Source organism: Drosophila nasuta, chromosome X (assembly GCF_023558535.2).
Source record: "Drosophila nasuta strain 15112-1781.00 chromosome X, ASM2355853v1, whole genome shotgun sequence".
In the NCBI taxonomy this organism is placed as follows: Eukaryota; Metazoa; Arthropoda; class Insecta; order Diptera; family Drosophilidae; genus Drosophila; species Drosophila nasuta.
The window spans coordinates 27,107,909-27,126,206 of NC_083459.1; the positions used below are offsets into that span (position 1 = coordinate 27,107,909).

Here is an 18,298-nt window from a genome sequence, read left to right on the forward strand (position 1 = left end):
ACGTGTTCTTTGCAACTCTGCCCGCCTAGTGCTGGTAAACGCAAACAAACCACCAACAAACTAAAAAAAAGTGTTGACACGTTGACGACACACACAGAACAATTTGGCTAGAAGTTTTTTTTTTGTATTGTATTTGGCGAGCATTAATTAAACGCTTTAACAATTGCTGCGTTATTTCGTACGGCGAGACAGGCAGCAATCAAATTCGACCTGCAAAGCGGTGAGTTTGGTGATACTTAATTAGCACCCGAACAACAACAATACAAAATTAATGCGTGTCTCGCTTTTTTTCTTCCATCTCTTTTTGGTTGCAGTTGTGTGGGGAGAAGCAACGACGAGATTTCAACGATTTTAGCCAAATACCAAATAATGAATATGCTGCACCACCAAAGCAACAACAACAAAAACAGGAGCATGATAAATGCAATAGTATTGCTCGGTTTGCTGACGCTGCTGCAGTGCAGCAATGCGGTGGAATTCACTTTCGATTTAGCGGATAATGCCGAAGATTGTTTCTACGAGGAGATCAAACGCAATACGAGCGCCTACTTTGAGTTTCAAGTGTCGGCGGGCGGACAACTCGATGTCGATGTGGTGCTAAAGGATCCCAACAATCAGATCATCTATTCACTGGATCGTGCCACCTTTGATAGTCATCAGTTTACGGCGGAAACGACGGGCGTGTATACGGCGTGCTTTAGCAACAAATTCTCAGCGTTCTCGCACAAAATCGTCTACGTGGACTTTCAGGTGGGCGAGGAGCAAGCGTTGCCTGGCGTCGATGAGCATGCCACCGTGTTGACACAGATGGAGACATCGTCGCAGGCCATCCACAAGGGGCTGAACGATATTCTGGATGCGCAGACGCATCATCGTTTGCGTGAGGCGCAGGGATTCAAGCGTGCCGAGCTTATCAATCAACGTGTCATGGTCTGGGCATCGTTGGAAACGGCGTCGGTGGTTTTGATTGGTCTGGTCCAGATTCTCATTTTGCGCAACTTCTTCACGGATCGTAAACCGAGTCAGACGCGTTACGAACGCTTGTAGAAGGAGGCAAGCGGTGGCGAAGGAGGAGGAGGAGGAAGAGTGAAAGACAAACGACGGACTAGGAATTTTGCAGTGGAAGTCGCAGCTGGAACGTAAACAAAACAAAAAAAAAAACATTAAATGAAAAACAACAATGAAAAGCATCTCCTCTAGTTTCATCTTGCATACATTTCCTTTTTTTTTTTAAATATATATATAAATACATATAAATATACATTATTATTATTATAATTATTATGATTAATTGCGAAATTGTTAAATCTCTTGCTCGCTACCTCCTCAAAAAAAAAAACAAAGAAATTTGTATTCCAATTTTGTTTTAATATCCTGCCACGCACCCCTCAATTCATCACCAACAAATCGAAAAAACAAAAACAAAAGAAACACGAAAAAAAAAAAAAAATACGAAAAAAAAAACAAAATTAGAAGAATGTCTCTCAATTCATTTATGGCAACATTTGTATTGCAGTTTCGTAAGCGTGGCGAATGGCGCCATAAACGTTTGCCATAAATTATGTCAGCCAAAGGAGGATGCCGCCGCTCTCTCGCTGTCTCGCTCTCAACGCGCGCTTGCAGGAAGCAAAGCACATTACGAAATAGGCGGAAGGCTAGACAAAGATAGCAGCTGTTACATCTCTGCTGTTATTGTTGTTGTAGTTGTTTTACATTTCGTTTTTTTTGTTGCCGTGGCATTTACAAAGCGAAAAATCATCATCATCGAAATTTGATCAACGTTTCGTTTCATTTATGATCAACAACGAACGCCACAGCCACAGGGCCAAGACAAAAACAAAAAAACAGACGAAATTTAAATGAAAAAACAAACAGCAACAACAACATAACAACTGTATCAACAAGCGGAGTAATGTGTGCATACGTACGTGTATGTGTGTGTGTGACGCCTCGCAGCGAATGACGGCGAATTCGATGCGGCAATTTTGTCAGTTGCTTTTGTTTTTGCAGCCTCCATAGTTCACCGCAATTTGTAGCAAAAGCACACACAAAACAAAAAAAAACCAACAACAAAACACGTTTTGTGCCAAAACTTTGCAGCATCAGCAACAACAACAACAGTGACAGCGTTCATTTAAATGAGAAACGACGACAGCGGCTTCGACGTCGACAGCAACGCTTTGCACTGAGCTGACCTGCTGCTCCACTAGACTACACCAAAGCAGCTGCCGCTCACTTGCACACACACACACATAGAAAACACTTTGCACATGCATTTGGTAGGCATTAGTGCAGATGTGTGTGTGTGTGTGTGTAATACATAGGTCGAGGTTGTCGCGATTTCTTGGCTGCTTCCTCGTTGCCAACTCGCACCGTGGGCTGAATTTGCCGGCCATGCAATACCTTTATTTTTTCTTTTCTTTTTCTTTTGCATTTATTATCTTGATATAGTAGCTGACAATAATATTATAATAAGCCTTTAAGCCAAGTGCTAATGGTCGGAATTTTTACAAAATGATATTGCAAAATGGATCATGATTAAGTTGTCAATTTCACACCGAATTACTTTATAACTTTTTGATATCCTTGCAGATATTAAAGTATTCCAAAAAAGCCTTCAGGTGAGTTTAAGTAAGTCTTAGCTTACTTTTATAATGACAGCTAAGAAAACTGAAATATTTTAAGGCAATTTAAGCTAACATCATGATATAATGCATATTGGGAGATTCCTGTAAGGATTGTAGTTTTGTATATATTTGATACTAAACCCATCAAAGGAAAACATAATGAAATTTTACAATTTTATAATAAAAACTAAACTTAATTTGTGTTAAGTATAGTTATTACATCAAAATATGTGTGATTGTTAAGAAATTTTTAAAATGTAAATGTAAATATAAAATTCCAAAGTTTCATAATATTTCTTATTTTTTATTGTCAAAATGAAACTCGCATATAAAGAATTATATAAGGTTGTACATTAAAAATTTTGATTAAAATCAATAAAAAAATCAAATAAATAACCTCATTAAATTTGTCTAAATGAAATATTGTAAGTAAACAAAAAAAAAAAAAAACACCTTATAAAGCCAGTTCCCACCGAACTCGGGAATTACAACAGCTGGACTCATCAAATTTGGCATGCAGCTGTACTAAACACTACTTAAAAAAAATATATATTGAGTAGTTCGTGTAAATTACATATTTTACAACGAAAACAGCCTCAGTGAACTGAGAAACTACCGAGGCTACAGTGCTCAAATTAGTCATGACGCTGTTCATGAACTAAAGTTGAAGAAATGTAGCAACAATTGATGAATATTTTGCATTTTACTACACAAAAAATAGACACTCAACTTTTAACGATTCAAAACTGAAGCTGGGAAAGTGGCGTTTTTTTTACGGGTGAGGTGATTTGTTGCCATTGTACTGAGTGTATAGAGTGCAGACGTGTATCATTATGGCATTGACTGTTGTTGCCACGTGAAATGTTGTTGCATTGTTGCATTTTGATGAAGTTGCGCATACTACATATAACATGGATATTTTACAGCATTCGTTTGCCTGCATGCACTTAGCTTAGTTTAATGATTTTTTGCAACTGACATTAGTCAGTCGGGATGACTCTTTGGCTTGTCTCCCACTTCATTTGACTTTTATTTACTTTGTCAGTTGGGCTATCCGGCTGTCTGTCTGTCCGTCTGTCTGTCTGTCTGTCTGTCTGTCCGTCTGTCTGTCTGTCCGTCTGTCTCTTTTTCAGCCTGTAAGTCATCTCGCATGTGGGGATTGTGTAAGCTCATCGCTGATTGCAATTTATTATTGCATTCGCATTCATCGCTGGCGACAATTTCGCCAGCATTGTGCGTAGACATCTCTAATTGCAACATCCTCCAGCAAATGGTTTCCACTTTACTACTAATAGGGCTACTAACAATTGCAAAGTTGCTAATTGCTTAAAATACATATTTTCAATTAATTTTCTTTACTTTGTTTCCAAAATGCCAAAATATCCGAAAACAAAAAATAATTAACTTTTACTTTCAATATTTTGTTTGGTTTATTTGATTGTTATGCGAATGATTTAAAGTCCTGTACTATAAAAAAATTATTTGACTTTTTTATATCCCACAGTTTTCCGTTTTCAATTTGGTTTAAACCAATAATATTTAGCAATTTTATTTTATGGCAATTTAAATTACTTTTGATACATTGCTATTTCAATTTTTGACTTTTCCTTTTTATTCGTTTTTTGATTTTGCTTTCAATTTGTGGAAAATTATCATTAAAAGAAAAATGTACATTCGTTCCTTAGCTTATTTTCATTTTATATTTTGTTTTGATATTGCTTCTCGCTTTACTTAAACTTATCTTATCTCGTTTAAAGCTTATCAACATTTTAGTGCTTGAACTAAGTGACACTTAACTAAATTACGAGACGCTCTCAACATTCGGTTAGATGCTCAAGTACGTCGTATTTTAATATACGTTATTTACAACTTAATGAAATCATGATTACGTTAATAAACGTTGAAATGTGGAGTTAGGAATTAAAGCAAACAAATACTTAAGTTGCTTTAATACTAAATACATATTAATGATAAGGAAAAGTTTTTAAAATTTGGTATTTTATTTATTTGTTATTATCTCTTTGTTTTCTTTTTTTTTAATGTTAACATTATTTGAATTAAATTAGTAAACTTATAAATTCAACCAACTATATTGTGGCTGCAGGAAATGTATGTAACAGGCAAAAGGAGTCATCTCCTTTCTCCCTCCGTCCGTCCGTCCGTCCGTCCGTCCGTCCGTCCGTCCGTATGAAAACCTAGATCTCAGAGACCGTAAGAGATTGAGTTATACTTTTTTTTCGAGAGCATTTGTCATGTTTGCAGGTATATCAAGTTTGATTCAAATTTTTGTTGGTACATAGAATAATCTGCTATTTAAGATTCCTGAAAATTTGGTTGCAATCAGATGCAAATTGTAGAAGTTATTTTAGAAATAGTTTTTATACCCGCTATCCATAGGGTAAAAGGGTATTATAACTTTGTGCCGGCAGGAAATGTATGTAACAGGTAGAAGGAGTCGTCTCCGACCCTATAAAGTATATATATTCTTGAGCAGCGAGACGATCTAGCCATGTCCGTCTGTCTGTCTGTCCGTCTGTGTGTGTCTGTCCGTCCGTCCGTATGAAACACTGGACTTCAGAGACTATAAGAGATAGGGCTGTAATTTTTTTTCGACAGCATTTGTTATATTTGCACGCAGATCAAGTTTGTTTCAAATTTTTGCCACGCCCACTTCCGCCCCTGCAAATAAAAAAAATCGAATAACAAACGTAATTTTAATGCTAGAGTTAAGAATTTTGGTATATACAATAATTACTATAGTAGTTATAATTCCTGACAATTTGGTTGCGATCTTATAAAAATTGTGGAAGTTATTAAAGAAATACTTTTGTATGGGCAAAAACGCCTACTTACTAGGGGTCTTAGTTGCTTTGGCTGACAATCTGGTATATTGTGCCCGTCTATGGTATATTTTGAATGGTGTACTATACCAAACATACCATTTGGTATATTTTTAGATTTTTTTAATATTATCGGTATATTTTGAATATAATACCGCAATATTTTGCTTTTAATCAAAATGAGCAGCGGGTATCTCACAGTCGAATACACTCGACTGTAGCTTTCTTACTTGATTTAATTCTTCTTCTTATTTCAAAATCGTTTTGTCAGACAAAAAAAGATTTAGTCTTTAAAGTGTTTTAAGAAAATGTTTACTATTTTTTCAGTAGTTTTTTTTTGGAAATGAAAACTTTGTTTAACGATTTTTTTAATCTTTTGTTATTTTTTTTTGTTTCTGTTATTACATTCACAATATATTAAATTCAATTTATAAGATTCAATCTATTAAAATTATTGTATAAATCTTCCAAAACTATTTGCTATTTAGTTTTATAAATTTTTATTATTTTACTATTCAATTTGCAAACTAAAAGCTAACAAATTACTCGTAAAGATTTGTTGTTAAATGGTTTATTTAGAATAGAATCAATTTAAGTTGTTATTAGGCAATTAAATACATATATAATATAAGCTTTAAAAATTTTTAGAAAAGTTTTACTATTTATTTTAGTAGCTATTTTTTAAAACAAAACCTTGTTGAATGATTTTCTGAAGTTGTAATAATTTGTTATTATTTGTGGTTACATTGCAAATAAACTAAATTAAAACTTCTATAAAGATCTTCCAAAAATATTTGTCATTAATTTTAGTAAATTGAAAAGCTGACAAACTATATATTTGTTGTTCTATTTTATACTATATACAATAAATTAAATGCAATTTTTGAGGCCATTTGTAAAAATTGTTTGCTTGCAATTAACATTGACAATACATAGAAAATATGAAGTGAGGAGACCAAATGAAGTAATAAACATTTATCTGCTGTTGTAGAGATTATAATTTAGTAATTTGAGTGGCCAGCTGTTTGTCTCAGGGCCAAAGACAGGCTAAATTGATGAGCCACAAAAGTTGCTTGACCAGGCCGAAGGTTGTTAAACTCCCGAAGGCTGAAGTTCTACACAACAAGTGCAACAAAAGAAGCGAATGTATACGAACGTATACTTGATCGCATTACGCATACGCAACGTGCGCCGTGCTTGAAGTGACGTACAGGCTGGCAGATGTAAATCAAGCAATGAAATGCAAAAAAAAAAATAAATATAAAATCAAATCAAAAAAACCAAAAAAGTTGCAAGCGAAGAGCGCAAAGCTTATGTAATGGGAAAGGTGCAGTTGTGGCTGTGGCTATTGATGCTGAGCTGTGTTGTTGCGGATGCAACACAACACAAACACAACACAAGCACAAACAAGTCGCCACCAACGCTGCAGATGTTGCAGATGCGACAACAGCAACAACAAAATGTTATGAGTGCCAAAAGAGAGGGAGATGGAGATGGAGATGAAGTTGCCTAGCTGCCTGCGTCTGCGTCTGGCCAGAGTCTCACTTTCGCCTAATGGCAATGATGCGGCAGCATTTGGCCCATATTGTCCGTGAGACAGCAACAAACAGACAGCAGCAGCAGAAAACCACAGCAGCAGCAACAGCAGCAATAATCATGACAACGGCGGGAAAAAACGTTGCTCTCCCTTCAGCTGCTCCTTCGATGCTGCTTCAGCTCAGCGTTTTTCCGGTTAATGTGCCACAAACAAACACACACACACACGAAGACCAAAGTTGCAGTTGCATACGCTGTTTTGTTTTTGTTTTTGTTTTTTTTGCACTCTTTTGTTGCATGCAGCTTTTTGTGGTTGGCAGCTATAAAATGTGCTGGCTGCCAGCGTTGGTCATGTCAGTGTTCAGTGTTCGCCAACTCGCAACACAGTGTTTGTGTGATCGCAGCATCATCAGGATTAATCACTACATACGACAAAACCTCCAGCGATGAAAGTACGTCGTCCCACGTCGTATACGCGATATTTGTGCTCGAGCTGCGCATATTGCGCATACGCCGCGTTCTATTCTGAGTTTACCTTTTTTTTTGCTTTGTTTTTGTTACTGTGTTTCATTGTGCGCGTTGCTAACAAAGTGTTTTTTATTTTCTTTTTTTTTCTTCCACTTTTCTTTTTTTCGTTTCGTTTTTTTTTTGAATACATCAACTCTGCCTGGACTTTACTCCTTGTGATCCTGACTCTTCTGCTGCCTTTCATCCTGTTCCTTTGTCTGACTCTTTTTCTTACTCTTCTTTTGCTTCCTTTTCTTTTGTTCCTCCTCTTGCCTCTACTCCTTCCTCTTCATTTATCATACTCTAATCATTTTTCCTGTGTCTTCTCCTTACTTACTTAACTCTTTAAATGGTTTTCCTCATCCTTTCATCTTCTGCTTTCACTTTCTTAACTTATCTTCCATTCACTTTACTTTCTTCACTCACTTTGCTGACACTCGTAACTTGATTTTCTTCCTTTCCCTTTTTCACATTCTCTTGATTTCGCCTCCTGCTCCGTCTATTGATTTTCTTTGCTTTTCTTCATTCATTTCCTTCTGTTTTTTTATTACTAATTCATCCTTTATCCTAATTCTTGAATTCGTTTGTATTCCTCTACTATTTCGTTTTCTTCCTTCTTCCTTTCTCCTTCTGATTCTTTTTCCCTTACCTTTTTTACACTTTATTCAACCTTCATCCTAATCCTTTGATTCCTTTGTATTCCTCTTCTACTTACTCGCTTTTCCTTCTCATCCTTTTCAACTTTCTTTCCAACCTTTAATTCTTAACTCAACCTTCATTCTAATTCATTCCATTCTTTCCTTCTGATCCTTTTTTCCTTACCTTTTTTATACTCAATTCATATTTCCTCCTAATCCTTTAATTCCTTTGTGTTCCTTTACTATTAACTTGCTTCTCCTTCTCACCCTTCTTCACTCATATATTCTTCTTTTTTTTCTTACCTTTTCAATTCGCTACTTTCATCAACCTTCATCCGATTTCATTCCTCTCTTTCCTTCCTCTCCCTCCTTTTGATCCTTTTTCCCTTACCTTCCTTTCTCTTTTACTTTTTTTACTCTTTATTCAACCTTCATCCTTATCCTTGAATTCCTTTCCAATCTTTTACAAATTTCTCACTTCTTCGTGGACTTTTTCTCATCCTTTATCTCCTGTCTTTTTTCCTTCCTCTCCTGACTCTTTCCCTTTCTCTTCTGTCTTATCTCCTTCCTCTCCCGCCTTTTCTCCTCCCTCCCTCCATTTCGTTCACCAACTTTCCTGCAGGCCTTTGTGTGTCTTCTGCTGATTGGCGCTGCCAGCGTTACAGCCAAGCCTAAGCCTGGTGGCTGGTCTTCGGGCGGCGGTGGCGGAGGCGGTGGTCATGGCGGTGGCGGTGGCTGGTCGTCAGGCGGTGGCGGTGGCCATGGCGGCGGCGGCGGCGGAGGCGGAGGCGATGTCCAGGTCATCAAAGTGATCACAGAGAGCGGCGGCGGCGGCGGTGGCCATGGCGGTGGTGGAGGAGGCGGTGGCTGGTCATCGGGAGGCGGAGGAGGCGGTGGCTGGTCCTCAGGCGGTGGCGGCGGCGGTTGGTCCTCCGGTGGTGGGGGGAGGCGGTGGACATGGCGGCGGTGGCGGTGGCGACATCAAGCTGATCAAGATCATTAGTCTGGGCAGCGCTGGCGGCGGCGGCGGCGGACATGGTGGAGGCGGAGGAGGCGGTGGTTGGTCCTCAGGAGGCGGCGGCGGCGGCTGGTCTTCAGGCGGTGGTGGAGGCGGTGGCTGGTCCTCAGGAGGCGGCGGTGGCGGTCACGGAGGCGGTGGCGGCGGCGGCGGCACCAAAGTCATCAAGATCATCAAGCTGAGCGGCGGTGGAGGAGGAGGCGGAGGCGGTGGTCATGGCGGTGGTGGCGGCTGGTCATCGGGTGGCGGTGGCGGCGGCGGTGGCTGGCAGCCAGCTGGTGGCTGGGCCTAAGAGTCGTGCATACCCCGTCAACACCCTGTAAATACTGTAAATAATTGCAAATCACAAAGACAACGAAAAAAAAAAAGATCAACTACTTTTTTTTTTGTATTCTTCTAACTTCCTGTGTGAAATGTGCAAATGACATAATATTAATTGTATAATCGTATATTTGGCATTGTTTAAAATATGAAAAACAAAAAACTATTCACACACACAATCGTTTGTGGGCAATAACTTGGCCAACAAACAAAACTATTTCATTGACAATAAATCTTATTGATATCTTATTGAATTCGTCGTATTGAAATCTTTTCTTCACTCGAGGCGTCAACTCTTTCATCTCGATTGAGTTGTTGCGCCTCCATTCATCTTTCATCTCTCTGTAAATCGATTGGCTCATCATTGCATCCCAATCGGAATCATCAGGATTTGATCATCGTCGTCTCATCGCATAATAAAGACATTCCACAGCGGAAGCTGAAAAGACAGCGTTGCTTTTGTTTTAGTTTGCTCAGGAGAGAAACAAAGACATTAACGACTGCATAATACCGTGTAAACAGCACAATATGTAACTCAGCGAAAAATTATTCAATACACATTATGTGATGTTTAATTTCCTTTTTCTTTTTCATTAATGCTTTGTTCATCTTATTCATACTCATTGATTAATGAAATATGAAATCATTTTATTTGATCATTTCTCCGAATTTTTCTTTCTTTTCTAACGAGTAAAAATTGTAGAAGTTACTTAAGAAATACTTTAGTATGACAAAAATCGGGTCTTAATATCTTTGGCTGACAATCTGGTATATTATATACTGTATGGTGGGTATATTTTGAATGTAGTAATACATCGATATACCAAATGTAGCATTTGGAATATTTTTGAATTTTTCTGTACATTTAATTTGGTATATCTTAAGATACATTATATGGTATATTTTGTATTTTGTGGTATATTTTCAATGTAATAGTATATTGACATATCAAATATAGAATTATTATATATTTTAGTATTTTTCAGTATAATAAGTTGGTATATTTTTATAATGTGGTTGTAATATAATAATAATAATATATATATAATAATAATATAATATATTTATAGTCATCGGTTTATTTTAGAAATTTTCGGTATATTTTTGGTATTGAAAATGGCCAGTGGGTATCTCATAGTCGAGCCTACTTGAATGTAGCTTACTTTTATTTATTATACCCTGCATTAAGTTGATATTTAACGTGATCAACTTTTTTTTTTGGAAGTTTCATAATTATTTTTTTTCAATGAATATGATAATTTAAAATTATGAAAACATATAAGTAAATATGGTATATTATTTATAAATATTATTGTAATGGATCTGTAAATAATATTTGTATTGAGTAATACTTTAATAGTCTTAAGTGGCATTGAACTTTGAGCTTTGTTGTTGATTCATCAGATGCTTCGCCATATTTCAATTGTGACTTGGTCATTTCATTTCCACTAAAGTTATAGAAGGGGAACATAAATTAATTTTCTATATACATTGATAATTTTTCAACTTTTCCACCGATAACATTTAGCTAAGCGGCATCATTTTAATCTGTCTGCCCGTCTGTCCGCTTGTTGCTAAGCTGATTTATCTTGCAGCTCTTCAGCTTTCAAGCTGCCGCTGTGTCTAGTTAACCACAATGTCGCAAAAGAGTCGACTTTATTCGCCTGAAGCATTCTGACGCGTGTCTTCACATCATTGACTGAGCTTTGTCCCTGGCTTGGGTGAGCGAGACAAGCGGACGCCATTCATTGAGCAGCTCGAGCTCGCATTGTAAATTGCTCAATTTGTTAATAACAAATAATCAATGGTAATTTAGCCAAATAACACACTCGACAAACAACAAAAAAAAGGAAAAAAAAGAAACAGAAACACACACACGCAAAACAATGTTAAACTAACAATAATACAAAGAAAAAACAAGTTGTCGCTTTTTTAGCCGCAAGCTTTAATTTTTTTTTTGTTCGGCCACACACGTCGATTTTCCACGACGATCAGAGCAGGTGAAAGGCAAAGGTAAAGCTAACAAAAACAAAAAAAAAAAAAAAATGGCAACAAGTGTCTGAAGGACATGTGTAAATGAACAAAGCGAAAAACGAAAAACGAAAGCTACAGTCGAATGTGCTCGACTGTGAGATACTTGTTATCCATTTTCAATAAAAGCAAATTAGTGCGGAGTTATTATTAAAATATACCAAATTAACAACTGAGAAAATACTAAAAATATGACTTAGGCTACTTTTGGTAAATCGATATACTTTTACATTTAAAATATACCATATATTACAGAATATACCACACCTAATTTTAAAATATACCAAATTGCTATACTAAAAATTCTAAAGTATACCGAGATCAGAATATAGCACTACTTCTGCCTATTAAACACATTATTATATACCAAATTAATATACTAAAATATATCGAATGCTTCATTTGATATATTGATATACCAATTAATTGAAAATAAACCACAAATAACAGAAAAATACTAAATTATACCGACTATTTGGTATATCATTGCACACTTGCATTGAAAATATACCACAGAACACAGAATATACCACTTCGTCTTCATACTAAAATATACCATATATCGATATACCATTACATTGAAAATATATCATGGAATACAGAATATACTACTCCTTTTGCCGGTTACACACGTCATTCTTTAAATGTACCAAGTTTATGTACTGAAAGAATAGTAAAATATACCAAAGGCTGTATTTAGTATATCGATATCCCATTATATTGATATTAATACAGAATATATCACTCCATCTGCCTGTTACACACATTATTCTTAAAATATACAAAATAAAGTATGCTAAAATATACGGAAAGCTATATTTGGTATATCGATATACTATAACATTATAAATATACCACTTCCTCTGTTTGTTACACACATTATTCTTAAAATATACAAAATAAGTATGCTTAAATATACTGAATATATTTGGTATATCGATATACCATAACATTATAAATATACCACTTCTTCTGACTGTTACACACATTATTCTTAAAATATACAAAATTAGTAGTATGCTAATATTATATATATATGATATTTGGTATATCGATATACTATAACATTATAAATATACCACTTCCTCTGCTTGTTACACACATTATTCTTAAAATATTCAATAGAAGTATGCTTAAATATACTGAATGCTATATTTGGTATATCGATATAAATATACCACTTCTTCTGACTGTTACACACATTATTCTTAAAATATACAAAATAAGTAATTCTTTAATATACTGAATACTATATTTGGTATATCGATATACTATAACATTATAAATATACCACTTCTTCTGACTGTTACACACATTATTCTTAAAATATACAAAATAAGTAATTCTTAAATATACTGAATGCTATATTTGGTATATGGATATACTATAACATTATAAATATACCACTCCTTCTGCTTGTTGCATACATTTGCTGGAGGCACGTCGTTATAATACCCTTCTAGCCTCTGGGTAGCGGGTATCAAAACGAATTGATGCGATTGATTGATGTAATTGGGGTTAATCAAACTGCCAGCACAATTTGCATGCCAAATTATGAATACACAACGTACGACACAATGTATATGTAGTTGGCCACAGTGGGTCAGAAAGATGCTGGCCGAAACGCGAACGTTGTGTTGCCACATTAAAAGACCATTAATGTTGGTCTCGGTATCGCGTCCCGGGTCAAAACTCGATTTCGTTTGTGTTGTTTTTTTTTCCCCCCCATTTTCGATTTATTTCCACATTCATATTCAGATTTGCATCCCATGGCATGCATAATAGATGATGCTAATCAATGAAGCACCATCTTCATCTTCATCTCCAGTTACCAATCTTCCAAAACCCGAACCCAAAGCCAACAAAAAACAAAACCTCCCAGCCACCCATTGCTTTGGCAAACACGCCCCGAAAAATATGATGATTGTTGTTAGGTGCGCAGTCGCCGCCGTTTTGGCTGCCGTTGTCGTGGCAAATGCTGCCTGCTTTATGTATCAATTAGCTATCTGTCAGAGACAGACAGAGAGAGAATGAGAGAGGGAGCAGCAATGCAGTTACACAGCAAGTGCGAGCGGGAGAGGTGAGCACATCAGTAATTCATCTGACTAGCTCTGCGATGCCGATTGAGCAGGTGGAAACGAGGGGCGAAACAAAAGTTGTGAATGAAAATGAAAGTGGGCATCTTTTTATAAAATATATAAATTCCACTTTTATATTCATTAACAACTTTTGTTTTTAATATAAATTATATATAATATTGTTATTAACTATTTTTCATTCAATTTGCTTCTACTCAATATGTTTTAATATTTCTTTATTGTTAATATACATATATAGGAAACAATTCTTCAATTAAGTTAAAGAAAAATCCAACATCATACTTAAATCAATATAAATAAATAAATAATAAACATATTATTCAAAATATACATTTGGATTGTTTTTATATTAAAATATTACTTATTTTATTGAACGCTTACGTTGTCTTAAAAATATTTTAAATTGTTTTTATCAATACAATATTTTAAAATAAATTCATTTAAAAATTAAATATAATCACAGACAAAAATTACCATAAAGAAATACAAAAAAATCAAGAAGCAAACATTATCAAAATGAAAAAATTTAAATAGTAATTTATTTAATCCTAAATAAACTTTGTACATAATTGGAAGTATTTTGAATTGACTTTATCAATATATTATTTCATTTCAAAATTAGAGAAATCAGAAGCAAACTAAAAAGTACAATATTTTTTTATACAGTATATAATTTTGTGAATACAATCATACTTTATTTAGTTTTGTAAATAAATCAAATGTGCAATTAATTTAGAGCATCATTCACATTATCAAATAAACTCTTATTTAACAACTTTAAATTACGTTCGATTAATGTAAAGTATTATTTACATTTCAAAGTGCGAGACGTTAGTAAACTTTTAATTCAAAACTTTTCAATAATTTTGCAGCGCCCCTCGCTAATAATTTTGGTAAACATTTGATGTTTTCCCTTTCTTCGCTTATTGTTGTTTCTGTTGTGTTTTGTCGTTTGGTTTTGGTTTTGGTTTTTGTTGTGTCTGCGCTCTCCGGCAAAATATTGTTTAAACAACATTGTTATTGTTTTATGTGCATTGTGGCTACCTTTTTGTTGGAACAAAGGTAAGGGCAAGGGCATGAGGAGATGGGAATTGGGAATTGGTTGTTATTATAGTCACAATGGGCCATCGGGTAGAGTAGCTGTCGTATGACATTTCCACGCCACACTCTTTAGAAATTGATAAATAGCCAACAACAATCTATGCAAATGACAAAGACAACAAAATTGAAAAATCGAAAAAACGCATAAAAATTAAAAAATGAATGCCAACAAATGTTTTCAGTATGTAGATTGGGTCAATATTTGTAATATTTGTTGTGGCGAGATTGTATTAATATATTTCATTATTTATAGCTCTGCATATGCATAGATCTTAAACTCCGAACTCGAATTCAATAGAATCTTCACACAAAGCAAACGACACGTTATCAATGCAAGAAAATCAATTGTGTAATTTTCCTCAAAACAACGAAACACAAAAAACAAAATTGTTGTCCCTTAGGGGTGGTCAGTAACTATTTAATTTGTAATTTTTTGGGAGGCCCATTTGTGTGTTGGCCAACTCGTTAACGATTGTCTGATAGATGCGCTAACACATGCTTAAGATATTATTGACCATAAAACAACATGGGCCAAGGTTAATTGATTGAAATGATAAAAGCAAGCACACTGAAAATTACGCATTCGATTGACATTGGTAAGGAAAATATTTGCTTCAATCGTAATGAAAGTGAAAGCCCTCCCATAATGAGTGTGTGAAAAATCTTTGCATTCCCACAGCATTCATTTGCCAAAGCCAAAGCCAACGCCAAAGGTCACAGTCAATGAGAGATGTGAATGAAATGTGAATACGATTGAATACGCTTTGAATACTCATACAAATCACTTGTGAGTAGTTTGCTCCAGTTTGTTGCGCCTTCTGCCTTCACCTTCATTGGCATAGTTCGACAAGCGATTTAGCCAAAAAAGATGAACTGCGCATGCTCAACACGTGTTCAGATTTGTGAGACACGGAACTACGCGTGTTTTGTACCCTACTAAACTCAATTTGCAAAGGTATTTTGGCTTACATTGTATACTGTGTAATAATTATTGCTATAAAATATTGCTTTTTAGCTAAATATAACGAAAATTAACTTACTTTCCTGACTTACTAGGCGTATACTTAATGTGCTTCAATGAGGTATTTTCAAAAAATTTAATGTACATATGTAACAGGCAGATGCATCTACGACCCCGTAAAGTATTTGTATTCTTGATCAGTGTCAACAGCCGAGATGATATTGCCATGTCCGTCCGTCTGTCTGTCCGTCCGTCCGTATGAACACTTAAATCTCAGAGACTATAAGATATAGGAATAACAATTTTTTTGACAGCATTTGTTATGTTTGTTTGCACGCAGTTCAAGTTTGTTTCACATTTTTGCCACGCCCACTTCTGCCCCCCGCAAACGGACAATAATCGAATGGCAAGCGTAATTTTGAAGCTATACGAAGCCAGACGCGAATACAATACATATGTACAATAATATATATAGTCTTTATGATTCCTGAAAGTTAGTTTGGTTGATAAAAATATCGAAAGGATTAATGAAAAACGTTTGTATTGTATTTTGACAACGCCTACTTCCATAGTATATTGAGAATGAAGTACTATATAAATATACTAAATATAGCCTTTGGTATATTTTAGTATTTTTTCAACATATGAATATATCAAAAACAGCCTTCCTTATATTTAAGTATTTTTACGGTATAATTATATACCAAATACAGCTTTCGGTATTTTTTTTAGTATTTTTTCGATAATATTCCAAATATAGCTTTTGGTATATTTTATTATTTTTTCAACATATGAAGATATCAAATACAGCCTTCGGTATATTTAAGTATTTTTACTGTATAATAATATACCAAATATAGCCTTCGGTATATTTAAGTATTTTTACAATATAATAATATACCAAATACAGCCTTTGATATTTTTTTTAGTATTTTTGCAATAATATTCCAAATATAGATTTTGGTATATTTCTTCTAAAAGTATTTTTGTAGTATATTATATAGTATATTTTCGAAATAATACCGCACTGTTTTGCTTTTAATCGAATTGGGTACATAGCGGGTATCTCTTAGTCGAGCATACTCGCTTTCTTACTTGTTTAATATCATTTCAGTAAATATGGCAAATATGCATTATTCCCAAATATAATATTATTATTATTATTATTTAGAGCGTTACATGCATTTAAAATAATTTGCTTAATACTAAAAGTGTTTAATATTTGAATATCAAACAATTTATTTGAATCACATGTCACATGCTTTCTTATATCTTTAATTTTCAATGTCCCAATATCTTGTCTCCATCGAAGCCCAGTTGCTTGTTTAAATGACATTAATATTTTATTTGACATTCAGCTTTTTATGTGCTATTGTCACAGATTGAAAGCATTTTCTTTGCTAAGTTTTATAAGCTATTAAAAAATCATAATCCATGGCTCATATTTTTGATGGGAAATCGAATTAAATTTGTTGAATAATCAAATTAAAAAAATACAAATTTTATTACTGTTGTTATTGTTTTTATTATTTACTCTTTTATTATTTTTGCTTTTATTATTCATGCTATTATTGTTGTTATTGTTTTTGGTGTTTACTTTTTTATTTTAGTAACAAATTGATAATAATTACTTTTTATGTAAAAAAGTTAAATATAACAAAAATGAACACTGAAATATTTCTAAATTGTTCATTATTTTGATTTGTATTGTTATATCAAATATATAATATTGGCTTTTAATTTAAAGTATCAATTATTTTGAATTTTAATATCAAATTTATAAATTTACAGTTTGTTTTATTTATTATTGTTCACTATTATTTGTTTTCTATTTCAAATTCAAATTTAATATATTAACTTTTCAGTTAGTATAAAATTTTTGGTAATAACTTTTAATTTTTCTCTGCACGAAATTAAGTAAGAAATTAAATACAACTTTTGAAAATATGATAATGTTAAGATAGTTTAAAAAATTCCACAAACATGCCGAAATAAAAGTGAAATCATAGAACAACTTTATGAGAAACCAAGCAAAAAACTAAACTGAAGAAAGTTGTGAATGAGAAATGCAAAAAAAAACTTGTAGATAAAAAATGTGTTTATTTATACGGAGATACACGTAAGTATTATTAGTTGGATGTGTCAGAAGAGATATGTGAATATTAATTAAAATAAATTAAATGAAATTATTACAGCGCTCTGTGTGTTTTACGAGTGATCTATTAGATAATCTACAACAGCGTAGTATTTGTGCCCAATGCATAGCATATATGAAATTTCATTCATTAATTAATATTTATATATTTTGTCGATTGTGGATTGTCGATTGGCCCTGCAGCCACACACCCAGAGATGGGAGTTCGAAAAACGAAGCGAACGAAGCGAACTTGAACTGAAGCTCAAAGATGGGATCGAATAATGTTTGAGCGTCGCTATCTACTTCCCTAATGAGCCGACACGTTTATTAGCACATAATTAATGGGCTGGTATTAAAACATTAATTCGGCTACTACATATCATTCCTCCCTCCTCCCTCTTCACTCCTCCTTCTTCCCTGCTCTCTCTCCACTCTTCCCTCTTCTGTTTCTACTGCATCTGCTAATGACATAATAATTTTGC

The 18,298-nt window shown here is 34.4% G+C and overlaps 2 protein-coding genes across 2 annotated transcripts; both read left to right on the forward strand.

Annotated features, from left to right (window-relative positions):
* The first annotated feature begins 57 nt into the window (after nt 1-57).
* LOC132797414 (transmembrane emp24 domain-containing protein 7) lies at nt 58-1,370 on the forward strand. Its single transcript, XM_060809186.1, has 2 exons — nt 58-220; nt 315-1,370. The coding sequence occupies exon 2, from the start codon at nt 370-372 to the stop codon at nt 1,045-1,047; it is 678 nt and encodes a 225-aa protein (XP_060665169.1). The 5' UTR covers nt 58-220; nt 315-369; the 3' UTR covers nt 1,048-1,370.
* A 5,950-nt stretch (nt 1,371-7,320) lies between these two features.
* On the forward strand, nt 7,321-9,727 carry LOC132797418 (uncharacterized). The gene is given in 4 exon segments (XM_060809190.1): nt 7,321-7,455; nt 8,771-9,088; nt 9,090-9,264; nt 9,301-9,727. Coding segments are annotated over 4 exon segments (657 nt in total). The 5' UTR covers nt 7,321-7,449; the 3' UTR covers nt 9,459-9,727.
* Nucleotides 9,728-18,298: the final 8,571 nt, after the last annotated feature.